Consider the following 19129-nt stretch of genomic DNA (forward strand, 5'->3'; position numbering starts at 1 on the left):
ATTAATTAAAAATTAAAAAACACGACTGCGAAAAAGCGAACTGAAAAGACAAAAATAATTTTTAGTTGTGTTAGTTACTCAACTTAATGAATGTAAAAAAATATTAGAATATGAGTGTTTAGTGAAGGTTATAAACAACAAACGCAAAAGTTTTATGCTCATTTAATATCGTGACTGTACCTGTGTATTTTACTTCAATTGCAGTCGGGGACCTTTTAAATGGGAAAATGTCAATACATCAAGGTTCAATATTTATTTTATACTTTTTAGAATTTTTACATTCATTAAGTTGAGTTACTAACACAACTAACAAATATTTTTATCTTTTTAGTTCGCTTTTTCGCAGTCGTGTTTTTTAATTTTTAATTAATTTTGGGGTCATCATTTCGTTACTAACCATTTGAAGTCACTTTATATTACTTTTGCGAGGGCGTCCTCAGTACGTACAGAAAGGCATGCAGAGCGCCGCATATATCGGGCTACGCCCGACTCCTTTGGAACGCGTACAGTGCGCCACGAACGTCGGGCTACGCCCGACGCTTTGAGTGAGAGGCCACTAAAGGCGTCTTGGTAAGCGTACAGCGTGTCACGTACGTGGGCCTACGCCCGACACTGAATATGAGAGAGTCGAAGGCGCCTGGCTTTGGACCGAGTGCAGCGCGCCACGTACGTCGGGCTACATCCGACTCTATTACTATTAGGGCGCCGAAGGCGCCCGGCTTTAGAACGCGTACAACGCGCCTCGTACACGCCCGACGCTTTGAGTAAGAGGGCGCCGAAGGCGCCCGGCATTGGTAAGCGTACAGCGTGTCACGCACGTCGGGCTACGCCCGACACTTAGTATGAGCGAGTCGAAGGCGCCTGGCTTTGGAACGAGTGCAGCGCGCCACGTACGTCGGGCTACATCCGACTCTTTTACTAAAAGGGCGCCGAAGGCGCCCGGCTTTAGAACGCGTACAACGCGCCTCGTACACGCCCGACGCTTTGAATAAGAGGGCGCCAAAGGCGCCCGGCTTTGGTAAGCGTACAGCGTGTCACGTACGTCGGGCTACGCCCGACACTTTTAGTATGAGAATGTTGAAGGCGACTGGCTTTGGAACGCGTACAGCGCGCCACGTACATCGGGCTACGCCCGACGCTTTGAGTATGAGGCCGGCTTTGGTAATCATACAGCGTGTCACGCTACGCCCGATACTTTTAATATGAGAGAGTCGAAGGCGCCTGGCTATGGACCACTTGCAGCGCGCCACGTACATCGGGCTACGCCAGAACCTTTAAGTGTGAGGGCGCCTCGGCGCCTGGCTTTGGTATGCGTACAGCGTGTCACGTACGTCGGACTACGCCCGACACTTTTAGTATGAGAAAGTAGAAGTTGCCTGGCTTTGGACCGCGCGCAGTGTGCCACGTATGTACGTCGGGCTACGCCCGACTCTTTTAGTATGAGGGCGCCGAACGCGCTCGGCTTTGGAACGCGTACAACGCGCCACGTACGTCGGGCTACGGCCGACGCTTTGAGTATGAGGTCGCCCAAGGCGCCCGGCTTTGGTAAGCGTATAGCGTGTCACGTACATCGGGCTACGCCTGACCCTTTTAGTGTGGGGGCTTTAGACCGAGTGCATATACTTGGACAAGTTGCAGGAAGCGCACATCTTCCTTACGCTCTGAGCCTTAGGCCCTACGTGGAGCTCACCCTTCGGCCTTAAAAAAATGTCGACACCATCATACATGTTAAAATTAAATCAAACCATATGGTTATAATGATACTTTCACGATTTGTTCTGCCAAATTCGGTGCAGAGTTAGCTTAGACGGACTCTGCATCGTATCGATTAATAAATAGAATTTATATTTTAAACTTTTCGATTCCATAAACGCAATTACGAACATGTTTTAAAAACTATGAGTAGTATGTACCACCTAAATATAATTATATTTTTTTATGATCAGCGGATAAACCCCTTCCTTTTATTTTAATAAGTACCTATATCCCATTCAATAATAATATTTGGTTTTATGAGATTAGCTTCTCTTAACATATTTTCTCAATTCTTACTTTCTCAAAATGAGACTTAAATCCACTTGTTGCATATATATTATCAATCGGCTTTCAAAGCCCTTCATTTTGATACCCTACTCGATAAGTTTGCACGATATTTTTTTCTAAAGGTTGCGTAATATGGCGTATTAAGTCCGCCATATTGTTTTTATAATGACGTCACATAGCCTATGTTACCCGGGATGACGTAAAGATACTAATGATGTATCATACGTCTAAATCGGTTAAGGCATTCAGAAGTTAAGGTGGAATAAAGAAACTCACTCTTTTTGTTTGGGCAGTCGTGTAAAAATCACGGTTGTTGTATGGGAGCCCCACTTAAATATTTTATTCTGATTTTAGTATTCGTTGTTATAGCGGCAACAGAAATACATCATCTGTGAAAATTTCAACTGCCTTGTTATCACGGTTAATGAGATACAGCCTGGTGACAGACAGGCAGACGGACAAATGGACAGACAAACAGACAGACAGACAGACAGACGGACAGACAGGCAGACAGACAGACATACAGACAGACAGCGAAGTCTTAGTAATAGGGTCCCGCTCTTACCCTTTGGGTACGGAACCCTAAAAAGACATTTGTAATTGTTATACCAAATTATCGGTAGGCTAGCAGGGGTCGGCAACCTGTTGGGAAAAAGAGCCAGCCGGAGTAGAAATCGCCAATATTAGAAATCTCAAAGAGCCGAGTGTGAGTTTTTTGGGTGACATAAAGAGCCGCAATCGTATCTCCAAAGAGTCGCATGCGGTTCGCGAGCCGCCGTTTGCCGACCCCTGAGCTAGATGACAAGTTTTTCTATTGATATCAGTTGAACCGGTTTGATTTGACGATGAAAAGTCTATATGAGAATCATTGCATTAACGCAATACAAAATTGAGAAACGACAGTGAAAGTGACACACAACGCACAAACCGCTCCTACTAAATAGAACGCGATCGTGACGTCACGATCAAGTTGAAGCCGTCTTGGCCGAAAACAAAAATATTGCGATTTTGTAGGTGAATATGTAAGGAATCGAAAGGTACCATTATTTAAAAAACTTGAACTTTGAATCATTGAGGTCTTCTATTTTTTATAATTTCCTTATTTTTAGTGTCCAATATATTGTGATATAGTTGGTCAAACCAATTTGTCAGTCAGTACGAACCAGGAAAACTATATTCATCCTTTTCTTTTGGGTGCTAGTACTAGTGTAAGACAAAGATAGTATGATTCTCTCTGTCTATGATTGAAATGAGGCAGTCCTCTGACAAACTATATATATCACATTTTCTATCTATTTAATTTAGATTTTGTTGTAACATTTAACATGTGTCATCCTCCTAATGTTTAAAGGGGCCCACTGATTAACATGTACGCTGGCGCCTGGTATATTAAAATTACAATTAATATTAAAAACAAAGCCGATTTACATGTCTAAATAATATTGAGATCGAAATTTAAAATAGTATAAAAACAAAACTCAAAAATTACATTTAAAATTAATAGTAAATGTGATCGATACCTTCGCTTTGCTCGGGCAATGAATGCACGGTTGCACGCCAAAGTGTTTGTTCCCACAATCATGTTACATTCAGGTAACAAGTGACAAAATTGACACGTTACACGTATCATCATCGGTATCGATCGGTTCAGTAATAGGCAACTTTGACGTTGGAAGTTTGTAATCAGTAAACCGTCACTTTTAACCCTTAAATGCATGCTTTTTTTCTTGTTGCCCGAAATTAATATATGTATCACATAATTGTTTGCCGATTCTAGGAAAAATGGTAAAAAAAATATAACCTCGATTTTCACTGCGAAATCAGTGTTAGAAGTTGAATTGGCTAAATCATATTTATGTAAATATGTAATTTTCAGTAATAGACATATGAAATTATTTACTACCATTAGAAAACTACACTATTTGTGATATACCTATGATGAAGTTTTTAAATATAAAATAATTACAAACCCCGAAAACACCGTTCAAAACCACATACAAAAAATTATCAATTTCTGGATTTTTCCAAGCTTTCCGACTTTTCGTCTTAAAACGAATGTAATTTTTATAAATTAAAAATATTGCGTAAATTTAACCCTTAAACCATCACCCTACTACTTGACTTTTGGTACAAAGGTGCGTTCAAGAACGTAAGCCTTTTTTTTAAATCTGTGTTCTGTCTAATGCTTTGTAGACATTTGGCAACACTATGCATTTAAGGGTCTCGCCTGTCAGTTAGAACAAAATTTTGACAGTTCCGAACAACTGACAGGCCGATACCGTCCGGCGGACTGTTAATCAGTAGGCCCCTCTCTGACGCACCAATATCTCGCAGGCATCATATTAGGTACGTTTGCATACACCTGCACTGCAAAAAGGAATATTTATTAAGCTCTAGATATTAAAATATCAAATGCACAACCATGTTATACATCGTCTCACTTATATGAAAATATAGACGTCGCTATTATGTTTTCATGTTTCTGCCCCTAGCATGTCTAAACAAATTTGAACCTTAAACACTATTAATAAGGTACAAACTGCTACAAGTACTTAAGCAGATTCGATTTTATCGTACGGAGTTCATTGAATTAACGCCTCATACGTCTCGTAGGCTTACGTCTGGGGTCTACGACCTCTACGGCGTAGCACGTCTACGACTAATGAATTTCGTAGCGCTCAACTTTGTTTTTATTTGTTTGCTAACAGTTGCGTAATAGGATTTGTTGTTTAATAATTGAATTTATGAAACACTTAATTATTGTGGGGTATTTAGTGTTAAAGGTAATTAGAAGAATGGCATGTGATGTGTGGGATTAAAATGATGTGACGCGAAAGGTATTAGCGATGAATGTGAGAATATACTAATAAAATAATTTTATAAACTTGAAGTTAGAAGGAAACTGGGGCTAGGTTCATATATATTTAAGTTGGTACGAGGCAAGTTGTGCAATCCTGGAGTGCTGGCAGAGGTGCGTGTACCAGATCGGTATGCAGGCCGAGACGCGCTGTGGTTTTTGGCCCATACATGTGGTTTCGACAATGGCAAACTATTGTAACCTTTCGGGTTCAGGTTCGACAACGACGTTTGGTTCGGTTTCGACATTATGGAAACTCGAAATCCCATACAAAATGACACTTAATTTTCAACTACGCAGCTGAGACTTGGACCTTGAAAAAGGCGGACCGAAAGCGCGAGGACGATGCTGCAGATACCTTGGGCTGCTTTTCGCACGAAAAAGTCGACCTTACGCGATCTCAACATCAAAACCAGACTCTCAACCGTATGTCTACGCAGGATACTGGAGTTTTTCGGCCACATATCAAGAAAAGAACAACTCATATTGACTGGCAAGGTTGATGGCAAACGACCTAGAGGCCGTAGCCTAACAAGGTGGGCAGATCAAGTCCGTTCTACCCTGGACACCCAACTGTCGCGCTTCACGGTGCCAAAAAAATCACAGATGGCGGGACACCGTCAAAGAGAAGGTGATTCCACGGGGACTTCACGACCCTCAGCAATGAGGAACACGACGCGAATTAACCCTTAAATGCATAGTGTTGCCAAATGTCTACAAAGCATTAGACAGCTCACAGACTTAAAAAAAAGGCTTACGTTCTTGAACGCACCTTTGTACCAAAAGTCAAGTAGTAGGGTGATGGTTTAAGGGTTAAATTTACGCAATATTTTTAATTTATAAAAATTACATTCGTTTTAAGACGAAAAGTCGGAAAGCTTGGAAAAATCCAGAAATTGATAATTTTTTGTATGTGATTTTGAACGGTGTTTTCGGGGTTTGTAATTATTTTATATTTAAAAACTTCATCATAGGTATATCACAAATAGTGTAGTTTTCTAATGGTAGTAAATAATTTCATATGTCTATTACTGAAAATTACATATTTACATAAATATGATTTAGCCAATTCAACTTCTAACACTGATTTCGCAGTGAAAATCGAGGTTATATTTTTTTTACCATTTTTCCTAGAATCGGCAAACAATTATGTGATACATATATTAATTTCGGGCAACAAGAAAAAAAGCATGCATTTAAGGGTTAAAAGTGACGGTTTACTGATTACAAACTTCCAACATCAAAGTTGCCTATTACTGAACCGATCGATACCGATGATGATACGTGTAACGTGTCAATTTTGTCACTTGTTACCTGAATGTAACATGATTGTGGGAACAAACACTTTGGCGTACATTCATTGACCGAGCAAAGCGAAGGTATCCGTTTAAGTTTGAGTGCAAAATGCTTTCGTTTGTCTGTCCGGCTGTCCCCTATATGTCGCGTTTTTTCAAACATTGCCAATGAAATTTTGTGAGCAGGTTCGATATTTACATACCTAGTACATATGTAAGTCGGGTGATTCTGCAAATATTATGGTACCATCTGATGACGGAGACAGGAGGTGACCATAGGAACTAATTGAAGGTGACCATAACAACGAAACCTAATTGTGTTTGGAGTTTTTCCAGTCATTTATATTACGTTCCCTTCGCCTTTTTCTAACCTACTATACACGGGACAAAACAACGGACACTGTGAATTGCTCATACAAAAACATAAAGCAATCTCGGAATGGCTGGCGATGCATCTTTTATCGGCTTGCAGTGTGCAACTGTGCAGTGTCACTGCAACTTGGCACGTGCACCCAAATATGACGGGCGACGCGACCCACACATTTCATACAATATACATAATGTGACCAGTTTTCATAATTTGTTATTACAATCACGGCTCGATTCGGAAAATGAATTAGATTTCTACTAGACTACAACAAGTTACGATACGGATAATTTAAAGATATTTGTAAGATAGATATGTCAAATTTGACGTTTCCGCGATTCTGGAGGTCCTCTTGAACGATTTCGACAAGTTATGACTTAGATATCCAAGTCACATCTAGTCAATATCTAATGTAGATCTAGTTGATCTCTAAATCGTCTCAAGATCTTGTGATTATCTCGAAATCCGAATAGGCCTGTCATAGTTTTGTTGTTTAGCCATTAACTTTTACTTTAAGTTTACTGTTTTTCTTTTGAATGCCGTGTTTATCTGTAATTACTAATTAGTTATGCGTCACTGAATGTTTCCTTCTATTGGTTTTATATTGTGTAAATGGATTAGATGTAATAACTGTTGCTACCAACTATTCTATTTAGGAATTATTGCATCTAATTCCTAAACCTTAATTAATAAAATAAATGAAAACAAAATTTGGCAATTTTTTTAACGTAGTTTGAGACTATTTTTCATCAAGCAGATACTTTTGCCAGTGATACTACAAATTCTTATATTAAAATAAAATAAAAAATTCACCCCTTCCGACATGGCTCAAACTGGCGGCCTTTCGGAACACCGGTCGCTCTTAACCAACTACGCTACGGAAGCTTTACCAGAAGGTAAAGCGTAAGAAATGGAAGTATTTGCAAGCTTATGGCCACCCCACATCTGGCGTCTTTCGGGCGTCGGCGTCGGTCAGCGCTATGGAAAATGACGTCGCTGCGCAGTTGCGTCGACGTTGCGTCGACGTTGCGTCGACGTTGCGTCGACGTTGCGTCGAGCAGGGCCATAGAGTTGTAGACGCCGACGAGACGCCGACGCTCGAAAGACGCTAGATGTGGGGTGGCCCTAATACGTATGTAATTCGTACTGGCTGACTTTAACACACCAACAACATTACTAACACATTGGTACCATTTGTCACGATTAGTTCACGCGTCACACAATTTTTCCCCCCACGTTTTTCCTTTACGTTACACGTCACACCCCGATAATTAATGGTACCACGTTAATTACACATCAAGATATCCAAAGTTACACGGGATAACAAAATACAGTCATAGAGAAATATAGTAAGAATAGAGTGCTAACTCCATACATCAGTTTTGGTACCAAAACGACTGTTATTTTCGCAGTTGACATCTAGCATCGAGTAGGAGAGTTATCAGTACCGCTACTTGATACTAGAATTCTCTAGTGTCGCGACTCACGAAAGTTGTATTGAACAACAATTTACAACTAATATTAAAAGCAGAAGCAGTTGTATATAGATTTCCGGTTAATCTGGTTATAATATTAGCTGAAATTTGTTGAGCATTAGACTTTTCCGTCGTTGCAACATCTATTGTTAAGTAGCAGTATTATTAATTCCGCTACTCGATGCTAGATGTCGACTGCGAAAATAAAAGTGGTTTTGGTCGAACTAAAACTGATGTATGGAATGAACACTCTATGTATTATTTTCTCTATGATACAGCTTACATAACGGGAGTAGAGCTAACTAAAGATTTATATCGTAACTCGAGTATACTAGCAATTGTTTTCGCGTCTGTCACAACTTTGCCTACACAAATGTGCACAAGTATTCGCAACATTGCATGTGGTGTTTATTAAATAGTTCTGGAACTGCAATAGATGTAAAAATGGTAAGTTTCGTGTTTGATATTTAATTATGCTGGCATATGCTTTCCAAATCAAATTAAAACTTGTCAACAAAATAACAACATTTAAAATAATATATTCTACATGAAATTCACTACGATTAAATAGTGCTCTTAGAAGGCTGCCATATAGGTACCCATCGCTTCTACAGACGTTGCAACAAATGGTATGTGTAAATTATTAAAGTCATTAACGTTTTTCTTAAAATAGACCTTTATAAAAATATATTTATTATACTTAAATAATAAACGCAGAAATCGTATCAAATTTACGCCTGCAAACGTTAATTTACTCTTAACCGTCATTATTAAAAAAAAAACAACGGGTTGCACTCCGGGAGTGCCAGCAGAAGTGAAAACTCAATGACATTGTAACAGTTTTTCGATCAGGTCACGTGACCTCTCGCGAGTTTAACATTTTTTCCCCATCACAAAAAGTGCACAGCGTCGCTAAAGAAGTTTTCACTTCAAAAATATAACTTATTAAAAAGAGTTTTATTTTTAAAATAATAAGGCTGTTCTATAGTTCGTTTTTTAGCATTAGGAAAAGACTACGCGATCTTGACGTGTCTTTTAATTGAAAAACGCTTTTTAAAATCAGTACTTATTACTTATGAAAGCAAAATAATGTAAATAATCGTATATGATTCATAATTGTTACATATTTGCCGTGACTTATTTTTCAAAAGTGTTTTTCAATAAAAAGACACGTCAAGATTGTTTACCTATTTTCTAATGCTAAAAAACGAAGTTTAACACATTCAATACCACTAAGTGCTACGGGTTACGCTCGTAGCGCGTAGCCACGGTTTCGTCGTATGTAGCGCGTAGTCGCTACGAACAGTGTACCCGACAGTCGGGTTCTTGGTGTTGAATGTGTTAAGCTGCGGCAAAAGGACGGAGGCCTTCGAACTTGTATTGAACGTTATATTTAACTTCGCACGTCAAAGGGACGTACGGTTCACGTCAAGAAAAAGGGCACAAGACGTCGGAAAAGCATGTCGGTTACGTCATTTTGGAAATTTCAACTTAGTTGGAGCGAGTTATTAGTTTGCGTTGTTTCGATCGATCTATTTGTAAACATCCTCTGTTTGGGTGGTGACATACATAGGTGTAGGTTAGTACTTGTACAGACATATGACGTAATGTAGGTAGGTACTTATTGAAAGTCAGTCACAAGTGTTCAGGCGGAATATAGACTCAATGGAGGTCAGAAAGAAGGTAAAATGGGACTTGGAAATTAAAATCTGGTTATGCAACTTAATATTTAATCTGGTTATGATATTTCCCGAGATTTTATATGATTCACCCAATGTTGTGTATATATTTTTATATTTCATTACTAGCGACCCGCCCCGGCTTCGCACGGATTACACAAAACCTGAACAAATTATACACCTAAACTTTCCTCAAGTATAGTTTTTGAGTTTATCGCGAACATACATATACACAAACCTTCGAGCAACACGGAAGGGAGGCAGCATGCGCACTATTTCCCCTCTGCCTAGGTACAAGATCAACTGATCTAGCGCGGCTAATAAAACTAGTTGCGCTCGGATTTTTCACTAGACCGAGTCCAGACGCGCGCGTGAACACAGCTGCAGAAAAAATGCCTGATTGCTCGGTTTTTTGTTGTAAAAAGAGGTCGGGGACATCAAATTTACAAAAAGAAGGTGTTACATTTCACATGTTATATTTTTTTTACATATCATACGTTTAATTACATTTAAACACAATTATTATATTTTAATCTCATGTAATTGTTGGATTTATCGATTTTGCTCGCCCAGTACAAATTGTTGTTCGAATCGAAAAGGAATTATCGAAAAGAAAATGCATTGAATTAAAGACCCGATTTTGCAATATTCTTACCCCCGCAGCGCAGTCACCCAATGTTTTTCATTGCGGTTGCGAAAAAAAAAATTAAGCGAAATAATTCTTAAATATGGTGACTTTTCAAACATTCGTCCGCCATATTGATATTTTTGATAGGTTAGGCATCGAAGGCACAGACAGACCCATTCAGCAATCAGCCATGATTGAAAATATTTTAAACGGCTGTTTAACCGGCAAAAATTAGCTACTTTTACAAGCATTCCATAAAATTGTCTACCGTTGTCCCGTATAAAAGCGAATTTTCTAAACATTTACAGGTATAAGAGTCCTCCATAAAGATAACCTTTCTACAGAATCTCTCCCTCTTATCGTCAGGATTAAAAGGCCCTAAAGATTTAACCCTCTAAGTTTTAAAGAATGTACAGTGAGGGTGATGGGCAGCGGCTCTTAATGGACAAAGTTTTTCGTCCACAAATCTTAGTCTCACGGGTCTTACTGTGGTTTTCTTGTGGTACAATTTAAAAGAATTTTGCCATTTGCCCGAAATCTCGTGTTGCTGGAGGCCTAAGTTTCAATTGTTCAAAGATAAGTGACCGAAACTAGAAAGTACAGAAATCATCGCACTTTTCCGTTTCTATCGGATATCTCTGCCGCTCCGTTGGCGGGGCGAGGAACGGCCAATTGGATCTTTTTCTGATGATATTGTATATGCTATTGTAAATAAAAATATTTTCCTCCTACTGAAACGCGGTAGAAAGACCGTCAGGCTGATGTCCCGAAAGCCTTAACGCAGAAGCCAGACTGGAACATCAATCATTTATCTAATTACATGCAGCAACCCCTATTTCATTACCTAAGTTGGTTGAGGATGATGTTTAATGAAGCTCGTGTATATCAACTGCCGCTCTGTTGTTGTTGTTGCAAAAAATACTGTTGTGAATTCGCTTTGACTACATCTTTGGACCACTTTCTTCGTTTGTGTATGTACATTTATACCAGTATAAACAAATAATCACCAAGACGCGCAAGTTAGAACGAAATCCAACGACGACTTTTCCTGGTGCCTTTCCAAAGTGCATTAAGGTTCACTTTGAAATGTTTTTGTGAACGCTGCTGTACCTATTTATTTGTTTAAACCAAATGTTTGCATTCTTATTTCAAGAACATGATTGCCCAGACTAAATACAAACATAGAATTGATCAAAGAAGCAATATCGTTTAGTATTACGTATAGTCGTATATTCGTAATAAGTAGGTCGGCATCTGTGCATGAATTTTCAAGTCCCGCTTGGCGCGCTGTTCAAAATCCCATACAAAATGAGACTAAAACGCGTACGTCACCTCACGTCACGCTATCGAACGAAATTTACCCTAGGGGTTCTGTGATGGTACATTTACTAAAGTAATTTTGTATAGGTAACTGAAACTGATACTGATAACTAGGGGCAACTCCAGCCAGCAGATCCTGCAGCAAGGACTAGGAAGAGGAGAATATAGGGGGGAGGCGAAGTTGAGGCAAATAGCCCTGAAAGCTCGCATGACTCTGCTGATTCAACCTAAGCGGCAGCGAGTCAGTGGAGGTGTCAGCGTCACCTCACACCGGCTAAGCCTCAAACGCGAAATCAACTAAAGTATTTTTGTATAGGTAACTGAAACGTCCGATAACGACAACGACGGGATCTTACAGTTTTACCTAATGAAATTCATAGACGTAACCGAAATTCTCGGAACCGCCGGCTTATTCGAGATTCGAAAATTCTCGCTTTGTGCAAAGCAACAGTGCAGCGAAATACCATTTATCTGGATGTAGAATAGTTCCGCATTTAGTCTATTGGCCGTTGCCAAATGTATGGGAATAAACTTAGGCAGTGGACTCATTGGTAGGGTAAAAGCGATTTTTATATGGAGGGCAAAACTTCCAATTGGACGTAATTTAGGAAATAGGATCCAATCCAAAGAAAATCTATCAATAGTATTTGAACTTTCTGTCAAAAAAAGTAATTCATTTAAATGGCAAATTTTGGAGGATGGATCCTTTTCACTAAACTACGTATATAATTGAAGGTTAGTTTTGGAACTTGACCTATAATTTTAATATGTACACGGAATCCAATATGAACGTTTAGCTATTATTTGAATAAAGTATGTTACGTAAAATATGTTCATAAATAAAACATTTTATTTTAATAAATCATAACGTTTAGCGGGTCTATCGCGAATTTGTTTTGTACTTTGCGGATAACAGAACTGTACGCGTACCATGAGTCACTGACAGTGTCAAAACTGACATATACGCTAACGTCTACGTAATTTACTTTCGCACTAATATGCGAGTACAATCACCTTCAATAGTATGTTACACATCGAAGGCAGCAAAAATATCTGACACGATCTTATTTGTAGAGCGATAGGAGCGCGTCACATATTTTTGCGGCCTTCGAAGAGTAACATATTATCGCAGGTGACAGTACGAGCGAGTTGCATAAAAAGCAAGTTACGTTCTCGATAGAGTTTATGTCAGTGCCAAACTGGTGGTAGCCACACTGATGTCGTAGCAAAATGTTAGTACAGAGTCCTACCCGACGAAAAGTCCGACGTCGAGTCGACGAAAAATACCTTTGTTTTGGTCACGTTTTTCTTAACAAAATATTCTTCCTTAACGAAATCGAAAAACATGTTGCAAATATTATCGCAAAAATATGAAAACAATTATCGCTCCGCTTGCCACCTTGTCGCCTGTCCGCTGTCATGTCACAATATCCCCGCGCACGCGCCGCCGCCGGTTTGTTACGAAGATCTATTTCAAACTAAATTCGTAGTAACGAGGTGTCAATTTATAAATATGAAAGCCTTTTTTTACAAATTAGTATATTTATTATCTCTATCCTAAATATTATGGACAATCTTACACAGACCGAAATACTCCGACATCCAAATAGTAAGCTAAATTGTCTATCGGCCCGATTCGAACTTTAAGATACGTCATCATCTGTTAATAGATCTATAAACGATATGGATTAGATATGTCATTGTCAAATGTGATGTTTCTTCAAACAAAAACGTCACTTTTGACACTGACGCATCTAATCCACATATCGTTTCTAGAACGATTAATTGACGTATCTTAAGGTTCGAATCGGGCAGTTAAAGCTTATTTTCATCACACTCGCTCAGTAAATGTGGAATTGCACGCAGGTTTAGCGGGAGTTATAGAAAAAGCATTTTCCCTAGGGAGTTATGAAGTTTCTAGTGCCACAATTAACAGTTTTTTGTCTTTATACTTAATTTTTGTATCGCAAGTGTGATGAAAAACATTGTGTGTAACTCGGGGCGTAATAATATTGCAAACTCGAGTCTATAAATCGCTCCGGCAAGCCGTCACGATTTAACTTACTCTCGTTTGCAATATTTAACTTACGCCCCATATTGCACAATGTACTATTTTCCGCTTCGCTTATCACGTTGTCGCCCGCCCGCTGTCATGTCACAATGTCCCCGTTGCGCGCGCGCCGGTTTGTCTCAAAGATTTATTTCGGAGCGTGCGAATCACGATCTTTGATGTCGGCCGTCGGGGCACTGGCCTGCCGTGTTACTGTGGGACTTTTAGGGCAAATGTATACATAAATGGTCACTCACATTAAAATATACTAGCGACCCGCTCCGGCTTCGCACGGGTTACACAAAACCTTAACAAATTATACACTATACACCTAAACCTTCCTAAAGAATTACAGGCCTATTCGGATTTCGAGATAATCACAAGATCTTGAGACGATTTAGAGATCAACTAGATCTACATTTGATATCGACTAGATGTGACTTGGATATCTAAGTCATAACTTGTCGAAATCGTTCAAGAGGACCTCCAGAATCGCGGAAACGTCAAATTTGACATATCTATCTTACAAATATCTTTAAATTATCCGTATCGTAACTTGTTCAAGTCTAGTAGAAATCTAATTCATTTTCCGAATCGAGCCGTTACTCTATTGATAAGTGAAAACCGCATGAAAATCCGTTTCGTACTTTTTGAATTTATCGCGAACATACCTACATACATACAAACAGACAGATGCGGGGGGGGGGGACTTTGTTTTATAAGGTGTAGTGATACTTTACTATACCTACTGTAAATGTATCAAACATAGTAGGACAGGAAATTAGTTCCATTTTTGACCACCGGCAGCTAAGTATGTGTACTCGGGCACCGGAAGTTGTTTGTCGTCGCATCCGACTTGGCAACACGTTTCCGGTCCGCTAGCTCTGGATTCCGTGGCTCCGGGAAATATTATTCTAGGCGCGCAGAAAACTGAGGCTACAGAAAGTGCACTTTACTTATAACAGCTGATTTTCGGTTCGAAAGAGTTGCTAAGTTGCTATCATATGCAGAGATCGGACAAATTTGCGTCATTGCTCGCAATAATGTGGACATGACTCCAAAATTGATTAAATAATAAATCAATTAATTAATTTTTTAACCTGAGGTTTAATTTTGATTCCTAATCAATAAATAACACAAAGATTTGTTATAATGTAAATTTATTCAAGAAAATAATCACTATGTTTTCCAAATTTTCTGTAGGTACTCATTTTTTCTATCAGAAATTTAAGTGAGAGTAAGAGCTGTTTATTCACTAGGGAACAAAATTAAATCTCAGGTAAAAAATAAATTAAATGATTAATTATTTAATCAAATTTGGAGTTGTGTCCACATTATCGCGAGCAATGACGCCAATCTGTCCGATCTCTGATCATATGTGAAGGTTTATTTATATACCTATAGCGCATTCTTTCAAAAATGTCATAAAATTGAATCTCGCAGTAGTCTCTGCTTGGTCAGGAATGTCACGATCAACCTCACACGATCCTACTCGTTTCGCTCGTCGTCGCACCTGTTTTTTGACTCGGGCAGAATATTGTGAAAACTAGTTTTAGCTAGTGAAAACGCGTTTAACTAGTCATAACTACTTTTAACTGAAATTAATTTTGAATAATCAGTTAAGTAAAACTTTTTTCACTGATGCATTTTGAAAAAACTATTTTGGATTGAAAATCTCAATTAAAACTATTGCGTTTCGGAAAACTAGTAAATACTAGGGAGTGAATACTTTTACGTAGGGAAAACACGTTTTTTGTACGTTGGCTTATATTGTAGCGTTTTTACGAAGTTACAGTGAACTTGTTTCAAAAGTAAGCTATACATTTAACTTTAAGAAGCATTTAAATTCGCGGCACATTTGCCCAGTTTCATACAGTTTAAACGGCTATGAGACGTTATGTTTTTCACGTTACTAGCCTCTCGTAATACTGGGACGTGTTTGATAATAAAATGCTTTGTTGGCTATGCTCTATGCCATGATATTGTTCCTGTTGGAATTTAAACAGCAAATGTACCCATAGTTTGTTCATTTTACAAATTGTAGAGTCTGTTTTATTTATAAAAAATAAAAATGGGCGCAATCGTGTATCAGCGATGGGGTAGAGTTAGACCAAGAAAAGTCTGCAGCGATTTTGATAGCCCATGCAGTGCAAGTGTTATTTTAAACGTCAAACGTCTATGAAATTAATAATAATAATTCAGCCTATATAAGGCCCACTGCTGGGCATAGGCCTCCTCTCATGCGCGAGAGGGCTACGCTAGCCCAATGCGGATTGGGGACTTTGAAGTATGAAGTGTAAACACATACGCCTTTGAATTTCTTCGCAGATGTATGCAGGTTTCCTCACGATGTTTTCCGTCACCGAAAAGCTAGTGGTAAATATCAAATGATATTTCTTACATAAGTTCCGAAAAACTCATTGGTACGAGCCAGGATTTGTACCCGCGGCCTCCGGATTGAAAATCCGACGTCATATCCACTCGGCCACCACCGCTATGAAATTATGACTTATTAAATAACACTTGCACTGCGTGGGCTATCAAAATCGCTGCAGACTTTTCTTTGTCTAACCGTATAAAATACTTGCTTTTAGAACGCACTTTGAAAGTGTTCAACGTCACTTATTCCGAGTATTTACTTCACACGTCAAGTCTATGATTATTGCTACAGTTGACACTTGCCACAACATAATATTTTGACAACTTCGTTCAAAATCCTCAAAATAAAATGTGGCAATGATTATCATAGAATAATAAATTAAGTATTTGTTGTCCTACTAAGTTACAAAATGAATTTATTAAATTTACCAACTGAGATTTGTACCATTATATTCTCGTTTTTGGATACGAAGTCAAAAATAAACGTGTATAGCATAGATGAGCTTAAACCGTTTTTTGAACCATGTTTGGTGAGTAAGATGGACTTATCCAGAAGTACATTGGCTACGGCAAAGACTCTTGGCCTAGAAGTTTTCCAAAATTGGTCTGCAAATATTGTGGAATTAAATTTAAGTGGGATAAAAGACCTTACAGCTGACCAGCTAAGACCTTACAAAGAAAGTTTCACTAGCCTTAAAACCTTGGACATCACATTTACTAAAATTTTCTTATGTGATTTGGATAAGATTTGCTGCGAAAGCATAAAAAATATTGGTATAAATTTCTTTAAACCACATTTTTTCAAGCCATCCTTAAATGTAGACATATTAAGAAGGCTTGGACCTCATAAAGATAAAGACTGGACGAACATTTCGGAATTATTTAAAAAACAAAAATTTGAGAAGGTCCATTTTATTTTATTGAGGTTTCACAGGTTAGAATTTCCAATTAAATTTATGGAAGATATATCTTTGACCAAGGATTTAAAAATAACGCTTGCCGACTGGTGCGGCCATTGCCGTGGTATGAGTTGTGAGGAATATGAACCGTTTACCGATTTTGCAGGAAGCAGTTACATTAATTTCGAAAAACTAAGTTATATTTTTCGTTACTGTCACGAAACTTCTCAACGAAACCATCAGTCGCCTGAGTGGCTAGGAGGAATATCCAACTTGAACTACACTCAGATAGAATATATATTTATAATGCATTATAATGGCATTATACGTATCTGCGTATCTCCCAAAATGAGTGAAATTTTTATGCCAAATCACCACTCCAATATAGCAGTACGTGTCCAATCACCATTATCTGTAAATTTCAAAGTAAGAGGAAACATTGTTCTTAAAGCCTGGAATGCAAACTTAACCGTTTTCGACGATGATTTTTTTGAAGCATTGCTTCTTGAGTTAACCGATTACTTCCCCACTTACGTTTGCATGCGTAGAAAAACTAAAATGAATGCAACTCAAGCACCGAGCAATTGGTACTGCATAGACTCGTGTGATACTTACGATGGATTTGTTGATAATATCCCAGAAAATGTTACTTTGACAGATGTGTGTAGAAAAGGTTATTTGCCCGAATGGAACCAGCCCATTACTCTGAAAATAGAACTTGGATTCTTTAAGAATATTACATTTTTAAGTGTAAGGGATGTTTTTTTGAAAGACGACTTTTTTGGACATATTTTTTTACAATGTAAAAAGTTGCACACTCTCGATGTGTTCATTCAAAAACGTGACACTTTGTGCCTTGGCAAAGATTGCACACTATCTTTATTTACCAACCTGCATGAGACAAGGCTAAAAAATCTAAGGCTTCACTTAAGAGACATTGATTACAGCAATATCTTCAATTCATTTTCGAAATGTTCTAGTTTGGAAAATATTCACATATGCGACCAACGTGACGAGGTCGTAGACGAAGCAAGTAACAAAAGTATCTTATTGTTTATGGAAAAGTGTTCCAATTTATACAATTTATTCATTGAAGCAGAAATGGAAACAGATGATTTCGAAGTTCTTGAATATCGTTTAAATTTTGCTGCAAAGAAGTTGGCGAAAGACCACTTGAGCATCCAGGTGTGCTATTATGGCTGCAATTTTAATCCTTTCGCAGATGTGTTCAACCCAAGTCCTCTGGACATCACGCAGTGATTACAATAGGGAATATTACGCAAAACTCTGCGTAGAGGGCGTTACTAGGCCAATCACATGGCCTACCATGAAACAGAACAATCGAAAATTCGGTTTCTGCCTCTATCACTCTTGCCTATTCGATCGATAAAGAGGCAGATAAAGAAATTTAGATTTTCGCGATTCGCGGTAGGCCACCTGTAAACAAACCGCCTTGATGCATCAATGTCATAGTGAAAACTTGTCAAAAAACTGTTTAAGGCCTAGTATGTATAAGTTACTCTATGGTTTACTAATCAAATTAGTGCTGCACTCTGGCGGCAGAACACTGTAGTAATACTCCCTATTGATATATTCTTTAAAGTTTAGAGTTCTAAGGAGTTTATGTTGCTGTGTTTAAACAGTTAAATATGTTTTTATAAATATTTGTGTACCTAATGTTAAAGTTCATGGGTCTTTTGTCCAGTGTGTCCAATTTCTTATAGTTCAAGTTCATACCCTACCCTTACCCTTAACGCAAACAACCTCTATGAAGTCTTGACCCAGAGTGTTCAGAGCGACTATGTTACATGGTTAATGTACCATTGACCAAATATATTTGAATGTTGCATACACAATTAATGATACTCTAGCGGAACCTGATTTCTTAAATATTGTAATGAAACGGGCATTGGTGTAAATAAAGTTGCAGTAATACAATTTTTTTGTTGATGGATTTATTTTTCACTTTTTCTCAGGATAATGAATGTTTATCTCAGAGATTTGAATTTGGGTAACTTGAGAGCTACCTAAAATATACCTAATTGGGAGAAAATGTATGTTCATGGAAGTATAAAGGGGCCCACAGACCAGTTCGCCGGACGAGATCAGCCTGTCAGTTGTTCGGAGCTGTCAAATT

At 38.4% G+C, this 19129-nt stretch overlaps 2 protein-coding genes across 3 annotated transcripts in view; both read left to right on the top strand.

Annotated features, from left to right (window-relative positions):
- Positions 1 to 19129, top strand: part of LOC134790924 (pseudouridylate synthase RPUSD2-like) — a 636573-nt gene that overhangs the window by 182976 nt on the left and 434468 nt on the right. The window lies entirely within an intron of this gene.
- LOC134790349 (uncharacterized) lies at positions 16609 to 18252 on the top strand. The gene has a single exon (XM_063761117.1). It carries the CDS (start codon positions 16633 to 16635, stop codon positions 18250 to 18252), a length of 1620 nt encoding a protein of 539 aa, XP_063617187.1. The 5' UTR covers positions 16609 to 16632.

This window comes from Cydia splendana, chromosome 5 (genome assembly GCF_910591565.1).
Source record: "Cydia splendana chromosome 5, ilCydSple1.2, whole genome shotgun sequence".
Taxonomy (NCBI): Eukaryota; Metazoa; Arthropoda; class Insecta; order Lepidoptera; family Tortricidae; genus Cydia; species Cydia splendana.

Excerpts from the sequence above, each read along its gene's own strand:
- LOC134790349 (XM_063761117.1), top strand. The coding sequence starts at position 16,633 with ATGGACTTATCCAGAAGTACATTGGCTACGGCAAAGACTCTTGGCCTA.